Below are 20000 nucleotides of genomic sequence, written 5' to 3'. Positions count from 1 at the left end.
TATATATATATATATATATATATATATAGTGTGAGTGTGTATATTTACATATATATATATATATATATATATATATATATATATATATATATATGTACACTCGCACTATATATATATATATATATATATATATATATATATATATATATATATATATCAGCTCAGTGGAGAGAAATAGCATATGTATAACTGGAATGAGGTTGGGCACTAAAAGGTCGTTATAGAGTCTAAAACTTGTTCGTGGTGCAAATTGCCACGACGCAATTAAAAAGTTACTTTGCACAGCTGGTCTCTCTCTCTGTGGAGTAATGATTGCTTTTACCGAGAAACAAAGCTGTCGATTTTCTAGATATTATGTTAAATTAAAAAGGTATTTTCTTATTTGGTTTCAGAATGATCAAGTATGAGAGGGAAACCCATAAGGAAAATATTATGTGATTGTCCCAAAAATCGTGAAGCAAGTGGAATTTTGTAATTGTTATTATTATTATTATTATTATTATTATTATTATTATTATTATTATTATTACTATTGATGTTTGTATTTAATAACGAATTAATAATTGATTATTATTAGTATTATTATTATTATTATTATTATTATTATTATTATTATTATTATTATTTTTATTTTTATTTTTATTGATATTGTTAATACCATTGCCGTGTTATCATTATTATTATTATTATTATTATTATTATTATTATTATTATTATTATTATTATTATTACTGCCTTTGTTTATGATAATGGATAGTGCAGTGCACATAGGTAATCAAAGCTTTGTTGGTGCTACATTTATGCCATATAATGACCCTTTGTCAGTATTTCCTAAAAGTTACAAATGGGATTAGAGGCAATAAACCCTCACCTCACAATATTTTTTTTTTTTTTTTTTTTTTAATGAAGTAAACTCATTCGTTATCACACTATATAAGTATAAACACTCATAACCAACAATAATCTAAAACCTTCATTACAAACGCCAGTATTTCGTTACAAAATCCATTCAAAGGTCGGGGTTGTTATGGCCTATTGTTAACGCGTCTGCCTTGTGATCGCTAGACCGTTGTTCGAGTCCCGCTCAAGCTCATTAGTTCCTTTAGTGTCTGCAATCTCACTATTTTTATAAGCTAATGATGGGGATTGTGAGGAAGCCTATATATCTACCTGCTGAGTCATCTTCAACCATTGCCTGGCCCTCCCGTGACCTAGCTTGGGTGGAGAGTGGTCTTGGCCGTATGATCAGTCTCTATCTTGGCCCTAGATAGAGCAGCACGATGCCCTACATTCTAGGGCATTGTGATGCTTGCTAGGGTAAAGTCCCTTTTCTCTGGCACCCATGAGGGGCCTTTGAAAACCTTTAAACGTTTCCCAGATTATTTTAGCTATTATAGACCACGTAACCATGAATGAATTGAATTTACCACAAACGAATATCGAAATATTTCTCCAGAGGGTAACTGTTGTTAGGAGTCGCAGATAGCCCAGGCTCTTGTGCTTAGCCATTTGCATTTGTATAACTACTCAAAATTCTCATTTCCAGAGCTTTTGCTTGCTGGAGGATTTCTGCTGGAAGCATTTAAAGTTTTTGTGGCGATTTTGTTGTAAAGATAATTGTTTTTTGGAAGTAGGGAAAAGTAAAGGAAATTGGTGTTTTAATAACAAGAATTATTTATTATCAAAGCTATAAATTATTCTTTATAGCGCAGGAGATTTATCATTTGTAATGACATTGATGACATTGATTATATTACCACAGACAAACACACATATATATATATATCTATATATATATATTTATATATATACATATACATATATATGTATATATATACATATACATGTATATATATATGTGTATATATATATATATATATATATACTCATATATGTGTATATGTATGTATATACATGTATGTATAATATATATGAGTATATATATATATATATATATATATATATATATATATATATATATATATATATATACATATATATATATATATATATATATATATATATATATATATATAATATATATATATATGTGTGTGATTATACTCGTATATACGTGTGTATATGTGTATATATGCCTGAGAGTATCTGTGTATATGAATGTATAAAAATAGGAAGAAACCCCTGAATATGCACGTAAATGGATGAGAAAACAACATTTGCTTCCGCGACCTATGCAACCAGAACTATCTTTAGCTGGAATTCCTACGCAGGGGTTTGCCCCTTTTTGCTTCCACGCAATATTGAATCTGGCCTCTGAAAGTCAGCGAGAGCTGTGCTCGGCATACACATGACTCCAACTCATATGGGCCCAGGAAGAGTTTAAGATTCTATCTCCCTTTATAACAATTTCAGCCTTTGAAGTGAGTCGAAGAGTACGTTGTAAAATGGTACAAATACCCAAGGTGAAATATTCATATATAACTTCTGTAGCAATTAGATGTCTTAAAGAGGTAAATTTTATCAAATTGTCTTGTTTAATAAGTGAGTTGTGAAAATTTGATTACAAAATTGAATCCATTTCGAAATTGACTAGATGCTAAAAGGAAAAGCTAATAATTTTGAGGGAAATATAAATTATCCTGTTTTCTCGGGCAGTTCCAGAATTATCCCTTGCAGTTTTGAAAGCAAATATGAAGAGAGAAATTTCTCATTTTAGCTATAAAGCATTTGGCTGAAATGAGAAGAGAAACTTTTTGCTGCTCTCTCTCTCTCTCTCTCTCTCTCTCTCTCTCTCTCTCTCTCTCTCTCTCTCTCGACTACCGACGAATGCCACTCCTCTGCATCTTTGTATCTCATGGAATTTTTACCTCGGAGTAATTGCTGGAAATCTTTGAAGGATTTGATGCGCAACCAGTCCTTTTTCAGGCAAGAGAAAGTTAAGGGGAAATTGATGCGAATATATTTGAAAATAGAATTCCAGACATACTGTTTATTTCATGCGAAATGGAAAATTAACTCTGATAGTAGATGTAAAGAAAACTTATTTTTTTTTACTGACGAACATCAAAATGTGAAGACAAGTGAGAAACTATTCTTTACTGAGTTTTAAGGAAAGGTAAGGGTAGAAGGGACTCTTTAGATGGTAAACAGCTCTTCTAGGTGTGGGTAGTGCCATAGCCTCTGCACCATGACCTTCCACGGTCTTACATTAAAGTTCTCTTGCTTGAGCACGCTGTTCTATCTTATTTGTCTTCCTCTTGTTTTTTCAAGTTTTTATAGTTCATGTGTGAATGATTTAATTATTTTAGTTGTTTATTCCTCTCTTGTGGTTTATTTATTTCCTTGTTTCCTCTCCTCACTAGGCTATTTCTCTTATGTTAGAGTCCTTGGGCTTATAGCATCTAACTTTTCCCACAATGATTTTAGCTTAGCTTGTAACAACAAAAACAATAACAGCAACAACAACAATAACAACAATAATAATAATAATAATAACAACAACAATAATAATAATAATAATAATAATAATAATAATAATAATAATAATAATAATAATAATAATATAGTTGTTTAAACAATAACTTGATCCTTTTTTCATTTGATTGGATTTTTTTCTATCCTTATGTGGTCTTGATGATATAAAAGACCAAAATTCAACTTGAACATGAAAATATAAAAATTAGTTTTTAATATTGCTCTGAAAGATAAATGCGAAGACTCACTGGTTCTAAATGCGCTAGAAATATATCTATATAGAAGTGTATCTCGGTATTTGTCTATTTATCAACATATTTACCTATCTATATACCTTATATATCTGTCTATTCATCAACATATCGATCTCCCTATCTTTCTGTTTATCAACATATTGATCTATCTGGGTGTCTATTTATACACATAGCTATCTCTTTATATGTCTAATTATCAACATATCGATCTCCTTATCTGTCTATCAACATAATCTATTTATTAGTTTATCTACTTATCTGTTTATTCGTCAACATACCTATCTATTGATCCATCTAGATCCCCATCTGTTTGTTTGTCAACATATGTATGTTTGTATGTATCTAGCTATATATATATATATATATATATATATATATATATATATATATATATATATATATATATATATATATATAATCTTTATTTATCGTAAGTACGCATGTGTATCAGCATGGTTCGTCCATATCATAGCAGGTATTAAAAAGAAATAATCTTTTTTTTTACACAAGAAATAAGCAAACACGTGGCCCTTGAAAAAGATTTACTCCCATCTCTCCCGAAAATTGCCATACGGCCGTAACCTCCCTCCCATCTAAGGATACAGAGATAAAATGAATTTCTCTCCATCAAATATTACCTCCCTATGTGTCTCATTTTCCAGTAAACCTGGCAATGAATACTCTGGTGAGCACGTTCACTACTTTCGTTCTTTAAAATGCGAGCTATGTTTCAGACTTTTTTATTATATAGAGCAGCTTGTTATTTATGTGCCGTTGTGAACCTCCTTTGTTTTTACTATTTGTTATGGGAACTAGATTGAGTTTTATCGTTGTTATTGATTGTAGTAGTAGTAGTAGTAGTAGTAGTAGTAGTAGTAGTAGTAGTAGTAGTAGTAGTAGTAGTAGTAGTAAAGAATCTCCTACGTATTTACAGCAGTATTTGATAGGTTATTCTGAATAGCAGCAAATGTTTTTATTTTGAACAGTCTGATATAAGTCTCTTTTTATAGTTTATATATGACAGATCTGTTTTAATTATGTTACTGTACATAGAATATTTTATTTTAGATGTTCATTACCGCTTTTGTAGTTTATCTCTTTATTTCCTTTCCTCACTGGGCTAATCTTTCCTGTCGGAGCCCATCCTGCTTTTCCAAGTCGGCTTGTAGCTTAGCTAGTGTACCAACCGTGTGTCACACAATTGTACATAATTCCTTTTGTATATTTTATGCTTGTATCTTCGCTCTTCCCTCGCACTAAAAAGAACCAGAATAAGCATGATCAACTATTATCATTGTTCTGCCAGCCATTGCCGCCACTCTTGCTCCCCTCTACGCCTCCCTCTAGGGCAAGCCAAAGGACCTGAAGTGGGGTCCCCTTCAAGAAGCAGCCTTCTGCAATGCAAAGAAGGCCCTATCAACTGCTGCGGCTCTCACTTTTCCTATCCCACATTCCCCTCTCTTCTCTCCACCGATGCCAGCGACGTCGCTATTGGTGCAGTACTCGAGCAGGTGGTCAACGGCTCGCCCCGCCCATTGGCCTTCTTCAGCAGAAAACTTTCCAAGGCAGAATTGGGTTATTCTACCTTCGATCGAGAATTGCTAGCGGTGCACTTGGCTGTCCGTCACTTTCGCCATTTCTTAGAAGGTACGCCCTTCGTCATTCGCACAGACCACATGCCTCTGGTGCATGCCTTTACTCGACAGTCTGATGCCTGGTCTGCCCAGCAACGCCGACATCTCTCCGCCGTGGCTGAATACAATTGCACCCTTCAATACGTCCCTGGGAAAATGAATCCCGTTGCCGATGCCCTGTCAAGAAACACGTTGGCTGCCGTTCAACTGGGATTGGATTACAACGCCCTGGCTGAAGCCCAACGACAGGATCTAGAATATCAAGCATGTAGGACATCCTGCACGTCCCTCAGTTGGGAAGACTTCCCCCTCGAAGACTCCAACACCACCCTCCTCTGTGACGTCAGTACTGGCAGACCGCGACCTTGGATTTCTGCTCCCATACGCCGACAGGTGTTTGATTTCATTCACGGCCTTTCACATCCCTCGTGCCGTTCTACTGTACAGCTGCTGAAGGCAAAGTTCATTTGGCACGGCATTTCTAAGGATGCTAAGGATTGGGTCCGCGCCTGTACTTCTTGCCAAACTTCCAAAGTACATCGACACATGGATTCAGGAGTGGGCACCTTTCCTCAACCTCAGCGTCGTTTCGCACACATTCACGTTGACGTTGTAGGCCCCCTACCCACATCACAAGGACATCGTTACCTGTTTACCGTCATCCACCGCTCCACCCGTTGGCCTGAAGCCATTCCCATGGAAACTGCAACGTCTGCCTCATGTACATCTGCCTTACTCTTTGGATTGATTGCAAGATTTGGTATCCCCGAGCATATTACTTCTGACAGGGGAACCACTTTCACCTCTCAATTGTGGACATCATTAGCGAATCTCCTGGGCATCACCCTACATCAGACAACGGCCTACAACCCCGCCGCCAATGGAATGGTTGAACGTTTTCATCGCACCCTCAAAGCAGCTTTGATGTCCCGCTGCAAGGATTGCAACTGGTTTACTCAGCTTCCCTGGATCCTCCTGGGACTAAGGACCACTCCTAAAGACGCCCTCGACGTCTCGGCAGCTGAAATGGTGTATGGCGACCCGTTGGTCGCCCCTGCCGAATTTTTTCCTTCTACAACCTCCTCCGACGATCTCCAGTGCATACGTCACGTCGTGGGAAAATTTACTCCATCCCGCCAGACTTACAAGCCCCCAGCGAAGCATCACATACCAAAAGACTTGCACTCTGCAACGCACGTCTTCCTGCGCAACGACACTACCAAGCCACCGCTAACGCCCCCTTACACGGGCCCTTTCCTTGTGATCCGACGCAGTCCGAAAGCATTCCTACTAAACATTCGTGGCAAAGAAGACTGGGTCTCCATTGATCATCTAAAACCTGCTTATATTCTGCCAGATGACCCGCCTACAGTTCGCCTCTCTAGAGCAAGGTGCCCTATTTAACATGTACAGTATGTCATTTTTAGGGGGGGAGCCATGTACCAACCGTTTGTCAGAAAATTTTACATAATTCCTTTTGTATATATTATGCTTGTATCTTCGCTCTTCCCTCGCACTAAAAAGAACCAGAATAAACATGTCTGTGTGTCGCCTATGTAACATTGTCATTTTCTCGAACATGTAATTTCCTGTTGCCTTGAGGTTTTGTATATAAAGGAGAGTGTTCCATAATAAATTAACTCAGTTGATTGCATCCTGACTTTGAGTTCACAACCTTCTCCCAGCACCGTCACACTAGTTTATAAAATGACAATTATAATTACGATCAACTTTTATGAAGAAAAGTAAAGAAAAATATAGAAATAACTCTATAGCCAGTTTGAAACAGGTCTTTGAAAGGAAGAATGATAACTTCAAAGAACAATAAGAGTGCATGTAAGATAAAGGATAGTGGCAAAGTGTATATAAGACAGTCCCAGACGTTTATGATCAGCATTCTTTAAAGTCTTATTAAATGATGAATCTTGTGGAAAGTTTTTGCACAGGATTTCATCCATAAATTAGAAGGGCACTCAGTAGAGCACAGACCTTCCCCAAGGCAGTGAGACCCGTTGTGCCAATAGGAATGGCGTAACCCCCACCGTGGAAGCGGGAACGGGGAGACGCGCCGTTCCAGCGGGAACGGGGGAGCTGTGCCGGCCCAGCGGGAACGGAGAGCCCCGCCATGCCAGCGGAAACGGGAGAGCCCTGCTGTGCCAGCGGAAATGGGAGAGCTCCGCCGTGCCAGAGGGAATGTTGGAACCCTGCCGTGCCAGCGGGAAAGAGGGAACTGCGACGTTCTAGCGGGTACCAGGCCAGCAGGAATGGGCGAGCCCTGCCGTTCCAGAGGGGACGGGGGAGCCCTGCCATACCTGCAGGAACGGGGGATCCCTGCCGTTCCAGCGGGAACGAGGGAGTCGTAGTGGGAATGAGATGAGTATGTAGTGAAATGGTACAGGTACACAAGGTGAAATATTTATATATAACAACTTGTGTAGAAATTAGATGTCTTATAGGGGTGAATTTTATGAAATTGCCTTATTTAATAACAAGAGTTATAGAAATTTGTTGAAAAAATTTAATGCATTTTGAGATTTACTTCGTAATTAAGTTTTTTTTATCACAATATATATATAATATATATATATATATATATATATATATATATATATATATATATATATATATATATATATATATGTATATGTATTATATATAAAGATATATACATATATATATATAGTATAAAATGAATTATCCTTGTTTTATGAGGCAGTTCCAGAATTATCACTTGCAGTTTTGAAGGCAAATATGAAGAGAGAAATTTCTCATTTCAACTTTAAAGCATTTGGCTGAAATGAGAAGAGAAACTTTTTGCTGCTGCTCTCTCTCTCTCTCTCTCTCTCTCTCTCTCTCTCTCTCTCTCTCTCTCTCTCTCTCTCTCTCTCTCTAGACAACGGACGAATGCCACTCCTCTGCATCTTTGTATCTCGTGGAATTTTTACCTCGGAGTAATTGCTGGAAATCTTTGAAGGATTTGATGCGCAACCAGTCCTTTTTCAGGCAAGAGAAAGTTAAGGGGGAAATTGATGCGAATATATTTGAAAATACAATTCAAGCCATGTTTTTTATTTCATGCGAAATGGAAAATTAACTCTGATAGTAGTTGTAAAGAAAACTTATTTTTTTTTACTGACGAACATCAAAATATGAAGTCAAGTGAGAAATTATTTATTACTGAGTTTTAGGGAAAGGACAGAGAGGTAACAAGACCTCATATTAAAGATGAATATATCCTTTGTAAAGCCACACATGTCCTGCACCAATTTATCAAGAGACCTTTCCAGGATCATCTTGGAAACAAAGAGCTTTAATTTACTGGCCAGGTTACTCGCGTCTGTGTGTATGGTCTTTCTATGCCAGTCTATACCTTCAAATTTTCTTAGCTCGTCAACCCATTGTCTTCTCTCTCTCTCTCTCTCTCTCTCTCTCTCTCTCTCTCTCTCTCTCTCTCTCTCTCTCTCTCTCTCTGGTTACGGTCATTTTGTATATGTTTACACATACACCGGTCTCACCTATTATTACCACATTCTCCTCTGTCCTTATACACTTGATAACACTGAGATTACCAAACAATTCTCTTTCACTCAAGAAGTTAACTACTGCAATGTAATTGTTCAGTGACTACAAACCTCTTGGTAAGGGTAGAAGGGACTCTTTAGCTATGTAAACAGCTCTTCTAGGTGTGGGTAGTGCCATGGCCTCTGCACCATGACCTTCCACTGTCTTACATTAAAGTTCTCTTGCTTGAGGGTACACTTGGGCACGCTGTTCTATCTTATTTGTCTTTCTCTTGATTTTGTAAGTTTTTATAGTTCATGTGTCCGGGATTTAATTTAATGTTGTTATTTGTTCTTGGAATATTTTAGTTGTTTATTCTTCTCTTGTAGTTTATTTATTTCCTTGTTTTTCTCCTCACTAGGCTATTTCTCCTATGTTAGAGTCCTTGGGCCTATAGCATCTAGCTTTTCCAACTATGATTGTAGCGTAGCTTGTAACAACAACAACAACAACAAAAACAACAATAGTAACAATAATAACAATAATAAATGATAATAATAATAATAATTATAATAATAATAATAATAATAATAATAATATAGTTGACTAAACAATAACTTATCCTGTTTTTCATTTGATTGGATTTTTTTTCTTTCTATCCTTATGTGCTCTTAAAGTTAGAAAAGACCAAAATTCAACTTGAACATAAAAATATAAAAATCAGTTTTTAATATTGCTCTGAAAGATAAATGCGAACAATCCCTGGATCTAAATGCACTAGAAATATATATATATAGAAGTGTATCTCCCTATCTGTCTATTTATCAACATATTTATATATCTACATATGTATTTATCTATCTATTTATCAAGATATCGATGTCCCTCTCTGTCTATTGATCAGCATATCGATCTCCTTATCTATCTCTTTATCAACATATCTATCTATTTATTTATCTACCTATCTGTTTATTTGTCAACATATTTATTGATTAATCTAGCTCCCTATATATATATATATATATATATATATATATATATATATATATATATATATCATTTATCGTTTTAGATATATCGCTCAATATACATGTCAATATCAATAAGTAAGTATGCATCGTTCATCCATATCATCACAGTTATTAATTAAAAAGTAATATCAATTTCCGGTATACAGGAAATAAGCAAAAGCGCAGATCTTAACAAAAATTGATTCCCATCTTTCCAGAAAATTGCCCTACCGCCGTAACTCTCCCCTCATCTAAGGATACAGTGATGTTATAAATTTCTTTCCCTCTAATATTACCTCCCTATGTGTGTTATTTTCCAGTAAACCTGGCAATGAATACTCTGGTGAGCACGTTTACCACTTTCGTTCTTTAAAATGCGAGCTATGTTTCAGAGTTTTTTATTATATAGAGAAGCTTGTTATTTATGTGCCGTCGTGAACTTCCTTTGTTTTTACTATTTGTTATGGGAACTAGATTGAGTTTTATTGATGTTATTGATATTAATAGTAGTAGTATTAGTTGTAGTTGTGAATCTCCTCCTTATTTACGGGAATATTTGATAGGTTATTTTATATAACAGCAAATGGTTTTATTTTGTACAGGCTGATATATGTCTCTTTTTATAATTTATATATGACAGATCTGTTGTAATTTTGTTTCTGTAGATAGAAAATTTTATTTTAGTTGTTCATTACCGCTCTTGTAGTTTATTTATCTCCTTATTTCCTTTCCTCACTGGGCTATTTTTTTCCTGTCGGAGCCCATGGGCTTACAACATCCTGCTATTCCAAGTAGGCTTGTAGCTTAGCTAGAAATAATAATAATGACAGTTATAATAACGATTAATTATTATGAAGAAAAGTAAAGGAAAATATCGAAATAACTTGATAGCCAGTTTCAAACAGGTCTTTGAAAGGAAGAACAATAACTTCCAAGAGCAATAACTTCCAAGAATAATAAAAGTGCATGTAAGATAAAGGTTAGTGGCACAGTGTTTGTAAGACAGTTTTAGGCGTTTATGATTAGCATTTTTTGAAGTCTTATCAAATGATGAATCTTGTGGAAAGTTTTTGCACAGGATTTCATCCATAAATTAGAGAGGCAATTAGTAGAGTGCAGACCTTCGCCATGGCAGGGAGATCCCCGTGTCAACGGGATTGAGGGAGCCCCTGCTGTGGCAGCGGGAACGGGGGAGATGCGCCGTTCCAGTGGGAACGGGGGAAGCCGCGCCGGGCCAGTGGGAATGGGAGAGCCATGCCAGGCCAGCGGAAACGGGGGAGCCCCGCCGTTCCAGCGGGAATGGGAGAGCTACGCCGTGCCAGGGAGAATGCTGGAACCCTGCCGTGCCAGCGGGAACGAGGGAGTCGCTCAGTGCCAGCAGGAATGCGGAAGCCTCGCCATGCCGGTTGAAAAGGGGGAGCGCCGCTGTGCAAGCGGGAATGGAGCAACCCCACCATGCTAGTGGAAACTGGGGAGCCCCGCTGTGTCAGTGGGAACGAGGAAGCCCCTCCATTCCAGCGGGAATGGGGGAGCCCCACCATTCCAGCTGGAACGGGAGAGCCCAGCCGTACCAGCGGGAACGTAAGAGCCTTGCCATTCCAGTGGGAACAGGGAAGCCCTGCCGTCCAGTGGGAACGGGGGAGTCCCCACCGTGCCAGCGGGAATGGGGGAAGCCCCACTGTGCCAGCGGGAATGGGGGAGCCCCGCCGTGTCAGCGAGAATGGGGGAGCCCTGCTGTTCCAGCGGGAACGGGGGAGCCCCGCCATGCCAGCAGGAACAGGGGAGCCCCGCTGTGCCAGCCAGAACAGAGGAGCCCCGCTGTCCCGGCGGGAACGGGGTAGCCCTGTTGTACCAGTGGGAACGGGGGAAAGCCCCACTTGCCCAGCAGGAGTGGCAGTACGGTCCCTCCAGCCCAGTGGGAAGGGGAGAGCCCTGCCAGGCTAGCGGGAAGTGGGGACCCTCGCCAGGCTAACGAGAGAGAGAGAGAGAGAGAGAGAGAGAGAGAGAATATTGAAATTTTTGTCTACCTATTTGTATAGTGGGTCCTTTGATCTGCCGTTTGTTATACACGGTTGTCATCAACCAAGAATAACAAATTTAGGGAGTGCTGTAGTCTTAGCTACGGACTTGAAATGCCAAACAGTGGAAGTATCTCTGAATGTGTCAAAAGAGTGCAAAGGCTTCTTTTATGTATCAAAACAGTGCTACCTCACCTTAATTTGTGCAAATAAGACTAGATCTTGTTAATGTGCCATAAATGTTAAGTCCTCTTAAATGTGTCAAAGCAATGCAGGGTCCTCCTGATATGCCTAAAAGTGCATGGGTCTCATGTGACAAAACAAAACAGCCTAGCTCCTTTTAATGTGTCAAAGGTGTGCTTTGTCCTCGTAGTGTGCTAAAGTAGTGTTATGTCTTTCAATGTCAAAGCATTACTAAGGGTTCTTAATGTGTCAAAATAGTGCTAGGTTTTTTATTGTACCAAAGCAGTGAAAGGTCTTCTTAATGATTCAGAACTGTGCTAAGTTCGTTCAATGTGTCAAAACAGTGTTAGCTCGTCTTGATGTGTCAAAACAGTGTTAGGTCCTTTTAATGTGTAAAAGCAGTGCTAGGTCCGTTTAAAATGGCTAAGCAGTATTAGGTTCTCTTAATTTATCAAAACATTGCTAGATCCTCCTGATGTTTCAAAACTGTGCTCGGTCCTCTTAATGTGTAGAAACTGCTCTAGGTCCTCTTAAAATGGAAAAGCAACACTAGCTCCTCTTGAAATGGGAAAGCCATACTAGGTCTTGTATCGAAACAGGGCTAAGTTCTTTTGATGACTCAAAATCAGTGTTAGGTCCTCCTAATGCGTCATAACTTTGCTATGTCTACTTAATGTGTCTAAACAGTAATTGGTCCTCTTAAAGTGGATAGCAGCCATAGTTCATCTTAATGTATCGAAGCAGTGCTAGATCTTCCAATAGCTCTTAACAGTCCTAGATCTTCTTTGATATCTCATAACAATGCTAGGTCCTCTGATACCCAACTGAAGAAAAACCAAAGATGATTCAAAAGTCTAGTTTAAGAGTTTGCACCATACTACCAGAGAAAACGGTCAGAACCAACTCTTATGGAGCCCTCAAACTGTGCTGAAAATTGCATCAAATCTATAGATTTACAAGATCCGTCATATGCCCTTTGAGGATAGATTTATTCCTGCTATATGAGGATCTCTGTCTAGTACTGGCAATATTCCAAACTGTACCACAACTATTGGGAATCAAACAATGGTTAATGTAGCAATTTCGGACCTCAAAACATTTCAAGAATGTTTGAGGTGCAACCAAGAAGCATCATCCGAAGTAGGACAAGATTTCACAATTGCAACATGTGATCTAGATGTTTGCATGAAAAAACTTTCCTGTGATATGGAATGAGCCAGAAAAAAATACAAAAGGCATGTCACACTCATTGATACTTTTCACACCTGTGAAACAGGTGCTACGAACAATTAAAGCATTTCAAAATTTTATTAACCCATTTGAACTTGAAATCTCGCAATGTCTGACATGGTTATCCTTGGGAGCATCAATGTCTGAAGAAATACTGCATGATATGCTAAACGCATTAAGTAAAGGCCAATTACAGAAAGAAAACTTCTGAAACGACTGCCTTGTGAAAAAAATATACCTTTATTTGAACCCATGCCGAGAAAAAAGTTCAAAACAATGTCGTCCCTGACTGTTTCACAAAGGATTGTAACAAACAAGAAAGAAATCCAATACAAGTCAACAAGTGGGTTCATTTTCAAAATATTTATCAAAACCACAGCAACAAGAAAGATATGTTTGCGTTAGTGACCTTATGTCCTATACCCTGTCTCCAACTGCATATTCCATAGCAACAGTTGATGGATACTTTATGAAAACAAACAAAGCTCAAGGAATTAATTAAGTGATCAAAAATATTGAAAATCGAAAGCTCCCTCCATCAAATAAATGTGCTTTAATTTAGGATAGGGATTCTTCCTTTAATATGAAAGAGGTACCCCTATAATGTAAACTATATCAGAACGTATTTTCCAGAATATACCTACTGCATCTAAGACAATATTTATCACAGGCACATAAGCTGACAAACTCATCTCTCCCAAATCGGCCGAGCGAGACCAAAGAGGCTTTGGGGAACGTTCATAATTGATGGACTGAATATTCACCGTCCCATACACTGGAAATCTTTTCTCACAAATGATGACGACAAGAAATCTTTCGTCAGTGTACTACATCGCCACTGGGGCTCTGATGATCTGACAAAAAGTATCATTGATAAACCTACGATCTTCACTGAGGGAGGTCAAGCTTATAAACTGACAGTAGCTGAGGGGAAGGCTTTCAAACAGCCTTTGCCTGAAGCATATTCTAGCCGTGAAGAAACTGATGTCAGGCTTTTCATATATATCAATTACATCCAGACCAAACTACCACACATCAAGACGATGAGAGTTAGGTCAAAGGACAATATTTTTTTTTTCAATCTTCTCTATTATGCTAAATCTTTCACAGTCACTATCATCATAAATATTGGAGAACATCTCTAACTTTAATTAGTTAGCAAGATATTATTCACAAGAACACATTACAGCCCTTGTGTCTTCATGGATTCACTGGTGCAGAATGTACTTCAGCATTCAAAGGGAGGGGAAAGATACGATCAATCAAACTCTTGAGCCAAAATTCAAAGTCCATTGAAGTAGGGAAGCAATGGGCTTTTGATGACGTGAATGTTATGAGATGAATTAAAGAATTCACATGTCTTTTTGTATGTTTTTGGTTACAGAATAAAGTAAGTTAATGAAGCCCGAGAAATAAAGGCCAAGAAACTCGGTGGATCAACCATAGTTACGAGTATACGTCTAGAATTCTCTTTTGACCTTTGCAAAGTTTCCCCCATGCAAAAGGGTTCTTGTGCAGCATGTGAAGAGAGTTAATTACCAGGTGTGCATCTGGAGTAGGGTGCATGAACGATATCCTAAATTACCATTTCCCATGAGTTTGGTTTTCACATGAATTATGACAGAAATGAACTTGAACTGTTATAGTTTGAGGGAGAAATCATTTCCACAGATCTCACGAGTGTATTAGCACATGAAGAAGGAAACGAAGCAAAGTGTGATGCTTTCAATATAAGTAATGATGATGATGATAATGAACTAGATGATGACGAGGACAGTGATCAATCATGTTCTATTGACATTATTTTTTTTTCATTTAAAAAGATCTACAATTCGCAGTTTTACAAAATAAAAATAAGAAAAAAAAATGAAATTAAAATCAGCCATTCGCTAAAGCTTATATATTATGGAAGTTTTTGGGTTAGAGTTCTCCTGCTTGAGGGTACAATCGGGCACATTATTCTATCTAATTTCTCTTCGTCTTGTTATGTTAAAGTTTTTATAGTTTATATAGGAAATATTTTTTTTTAATGTTACTGTTCTTAAAATATTTTTTTTCCATGTTTCCTTTCCTCACTGGGCTATTTTCCCTGTTGGGGCCCCTGGGCTTATAGCATTCTGCATTTCCAACTAGGGTTGTAGTTGAGCAAATGATAATGATAATAATAATAATAATAATACTTAAACTCACTCCATCAAACTAGGATGCAGTTGATTTAGACATTATATATATATATATATATATATATATATATATATATATATATATATATATATATATATATATATATATATATATATATATATAAAAACGAAGAGCAAGTGTCTGGCTATACATGTATATATATATATATATATATATATATATATATATATATATATATATATATATGTATATATATATATGTATATATATATATTTATTTATTTATTTATTTCCCGTCACGCTTAGCGGCTACCACTCGGAAATAACAATATCCCACAAATTGCCTAAATAGCTCTACAGTAGTTCGGAAAGGGGGAGGGTTTGAAGGCTTTGAATCTGCGTGTTAGTGTGTTTGCATATATATTTACATCTAGGAGGATTAATATTAATATTTTTCCTCCAAGATTTACATATTCCCCTGTCATTTTATACGGGGCGCGTAAACTGGTATATATGTATTTATATGTGCGTGTTTATTTATATGAGATATGCGTGATGTATGTTTTTACATATGCATGCTTGTGTTTGTAATAAGTATGTTTTTCAGATTCTCTATCACAAATAGGAGGAAATATTGGTAATAAAAATTAATATAGTATATAATATCGATGTTTTCCCCTCTCTTATAAATGAAAAATCCTTCCCCCCTTATAAATAAATTAGCCTTCAATAACATACGGGAATGTGGGAAATTTAGAAATGCCTCTGCAATAAATTGGAGAATAACTGAAATGTAAACCATTTAATATATGTCATTTAATGAGCAAAAAACCAGTTAGGGTTTGCCAATTGCCAGTTTCATAAATGTGGTTTTTGAATGTTCTTGATAGTTTATACTTGATTAATCAAACAAATTGTCAGATTCTTGCCAAAGTATTAGTACTCGGAGTCATTTTACTTATTTCTATTTAATATTTATGTTTATAATGATATTGATTTGCTTATCTTCCATCGTGCATTTTTATGGTTAAGGGAAACCTATTCATCATATATGGGAAAAATAATTTTGTATTATTTACTAGCATCCAAGTTGGTTTTTTTTTGGGTGGGGGCTGGGTTATTATCTTCAATTTTAGTTATTTTATTTAGGTTCGTTTTACTATTTTCTATAATTATTTTTAAGGCCGTGAAAGAGACTAATTTAAGCTAAATAAAACGGATCTACTCTAACTTCAACTGATGAATGCATGACCATTGTAACTATTAATGATCCCTTGCATGCAATAGGAAATCAAATTGGGGTAATTATATTTGAGAGAGAGAGAGAGAGAGAGAGAGAGAGAGAGAGAGAGAGAGAGAGAGAGAGAGAGAGAGAGAGAGAGATCCGTTTCTATTAATGAAAAAACGTCTGCAATTGGAAATCAAATTATTGATTGCTTTTCATGGGATATTCATGATAGAGAGGAAGAATAAAAAACGCCTCCCTCTCTCTGTCCCAGTGGCCTCGAAAATGCCTTATTTAATTTCCCCGGACGAATCCTCACAGTTTCTTTTCTCTGTCGCCGGAGCCATCCGCTTCATAGCTCCCTTTCCCAATCTGCTTCATTTCGACTCGAAACAAGTTTTCCCTTCTCAGGTGTTTCCACTCCGACGGGGAATAGCCCGCCTCTGCCTCTGTTGCGACACTCATAACGTATTCCTCTCTCCACTGCGAAGGTTGAAATTGCTCTAAAGGGAGATAGAATCTTAAACTGTTCCCGGATCTGTATGAATTGGGAGTCATGTGTATGCCAGGCCTCGTCAGCCCAGGCTTTCAGAGGCTGGAGCCAATATTGCGCGGAATCAGAAACAGAAAATGTGTGTATTTGAATTTTGGTTGAGGAGAGGTTTGGGTGTAGGGGTTATGGAAGGGAATTTGACTTGGGGGATTTTTTGTTTTCAAAATTTCAGTTTTAAACACACACACACACACACACACACACACACACATATATATATATATATATATATATATATATATATATATATATATATATATATAATTTATATATACTGTATACATATGTATATATATGTATACTATTTACATATTTGTATTATGTATATATATATATATATATATATATATATATATATATATATATATTGAGCATTTATGAATGATTAATACGAAAGCCAAACCATACGTTTATTACAATATATCTATTCGTTACTCCAATTTTCACACACGATAGAGAACTCTGTGAATTATTGAGAGCCACTGAATAAGAAATGGAGGCTTAAAGTCGAGCAGCAAACATATTCAACCTATGTATTCTTTACTTCCCTTTTTCTTTCTAGTTTTGCTCCTCTGTGTAATATTGTAACCATGAATAGAGATTGTTTTTATTACTAGTATTATGATTATTATTAGTAAAACTAGAAGCTAGATAATCAAGCCTAAGAATACTGCAAGCCTAAAGATACCAAAACAGTTTTTATTCTTTTAAAATTCTGTCTGGTTTTCAGTAAAACGATCAATATCATGGATTATGATGTTAACAAAATACTTAACATATTACTACTATAATCATGTTTTGGGTATTGCCGTAACCTCTGTACCATATTCTTACACTGTCTTGGTTTAGAGTTCTTTTCCTTGAGGGTACAGTCATGCACATTATTCTATCTTGATTCTTCATTTCCTTTCTCACAGGGCCATTTTCTATGTTGGAGCTCTTGGGCTTATAACATCCTGCTTTTCCAACTAGGGCTGTAGCTTAGCTAGTAATAATAATAATAATAATAATAATAATAATAATAATAATAATAATAATAATAATAATAATAATAATGATAATGATAATAATTAGGACTGTCTAAATCCATAAACATTGTTCACGGAAAAAAACGCAGAAAGTGTAAGAAATTATGGATGGTAGTTTCCATGGCATAAAATAAACTAAGAATGCAGAAACATTCATATAAAACCGGAATAAGAAAAAAATCACATCTCTTGAAAAAGAAACTTCACCTGGATAAAATCAAACATAAAATTATATATTAAAAAATACTTCAAAGAGGAGTAGGTTCTACTTCATGCTGCGCAATTACTTGACTTTTAGAAGGATTATGTTTGGTAACAAACATTAATTTTTATTTGAAATAAAAAAGCGTCTTATTATGAAATTATTGGGAATTATTTTCTGAAATAAACGTAGTCCAAAACAGGAGTAATTTAGCTATGGTAAGCAGCTCTTCTAGGAGAAGGACACCAAAATCAAACCATTGTTCTCTAGTCTTGGGTAGTGCCATAGCCTCTGTACCATGGTCTTCCGCTGTCTTGGGTTAGAGTTCTCCTGCTTGAGGGTACACTTGGGCACGGTCTTGGTTCTCTTCCTCTTGTTTTGTTAAAGTTTTTACAGTTTATATAGGAGATATTTATTTTTAATGTCACTGTTCTGTCTTGCTTTTCTTCTCCTTGGTTTGTTAAAGTTTTTATAGTTTATATATAATATATTTATTTTTAACTGTTCTTAAAATATTTTATTTTAATTGTTCATTACTTCTCTTATTTCCTTGTTTCCTTTCCTCACTGGGCTACTTTCACTGTTGGAGCCCTTGGGCTTATAGCATCCTGCTTTTCCAACTTGGGTTGTAGCTTAGCAAGTAATAATAATAATAATAATAATAATAATAATAATAATAACAATAATAATACTAAAGCGGTTGGTGATGGCGGTCTTGAGAATGTCTTGTGGGCTCATTGTCACTTTATAATACCCCTTCAGGAGGTCGAGAGTGAAGAACGCCTTTGCTTTGTAACGTCGGCAATGTTGGGGAGGGATTAGTGAACCAGCTCTGTCTGCATGTTCAGACGCCTGTAATCCCCACAAGGGCACAGGGAGGCATTTTGAATCAAAATTAGAATATTTTCTAGAATAAACGTAGATGCTGAAACTGTATTTATTTATTTTTTTTTTCTATAAGTTTTCTGTCCTATCATTGGTGAAACGATCATAATCATTGGCTAAAGATTATCTTAATTAGTTGCTAAAATTATTACTAATTAACTATAACGACAATATCAACAATTGTAATCTTGGAACTAGTAAGAAAAATTATGAGACCAGTAGTAATGTAAATAAAAGTAATAATGCTGATGATAATTTAAGTATTAATTTCTAATTGCCTACACAATGAAATCCATTTGACAGCCTTTGTTTGTAGGATACCGCTTTATACGAAATACAAAAATGTAATTAATCTTCATTATTATACAATGATATACATGCCCCTAGCAAATTATAAGTAATTTTGAAGAGGCACCAAATGTATATAATTATTTTAACTAATTGAAATTATTGGTTTTGAATATTACCTCACGCCCTTATTAAGTCCATGCATGAATAATTCATTGGGGGAGGGGGAGGAGTTTAACTTTGAAATTGAGCATAGACCCTTCCCCTTTATAAGAGAGAAGTTTTTTAGATACAAATAAAAAGAAATTATTACAGTATACCATCTCATTATAATTCACGGCCGCTTTGCAGAGTCGCAATCTTTCCATTTAACTTTTTTTTTTTTTTTTTTAAATTGGAATTCGCCGAT

The 20000-nt window shown here is 36.2% G+C and overlaps 1 protein-coding gene across 1 annotated transcript; it reads left to right on the top strand.

Annotated features, from left to right (window-relative positions):
• The first annotated feature begins 7448 nt into the window (after positions 1-7448).
• Positions 7449-11296, top strand: LOC137649270 (collagen alpha-1(I) chain-like). The gene is made up of 2 exons (XM_068382255.1): positions 7449-7685; positions 10913-11296. The coding sequence occupies exons 1-2, from the start codon at positions 7449-7451 to the stop codon at positions 11294-11296; spliced, it is 621 nt and encodes a 206-aa protein (XP_068238356.1).
• Positions 11297-20000: the final 8704 nt, after the last annotated feature.

The sequence above is a fragment of the Palaemon carinicauda genome, chromosome 11 (genome assembly GCF_036898095.1).
Source record: "Palaemon carinicauda isolate YSFRI2023 chromosome 11, ASM3689809v2, whole genome shotgun sequence".
In the NCBI taxonomy this organism is placed as follows: Eukaryota; Metazoa; Arthropoda; class Malacostraca; order Decapoda; family Palaemonidae; genus Palaemon; species Palaemon carinicauda.
The sequence above is the reverse complement of the archived record's forward strand: the minus strand, read 5'-3'. Positions and strand labels throughout refer to the sequence as shown.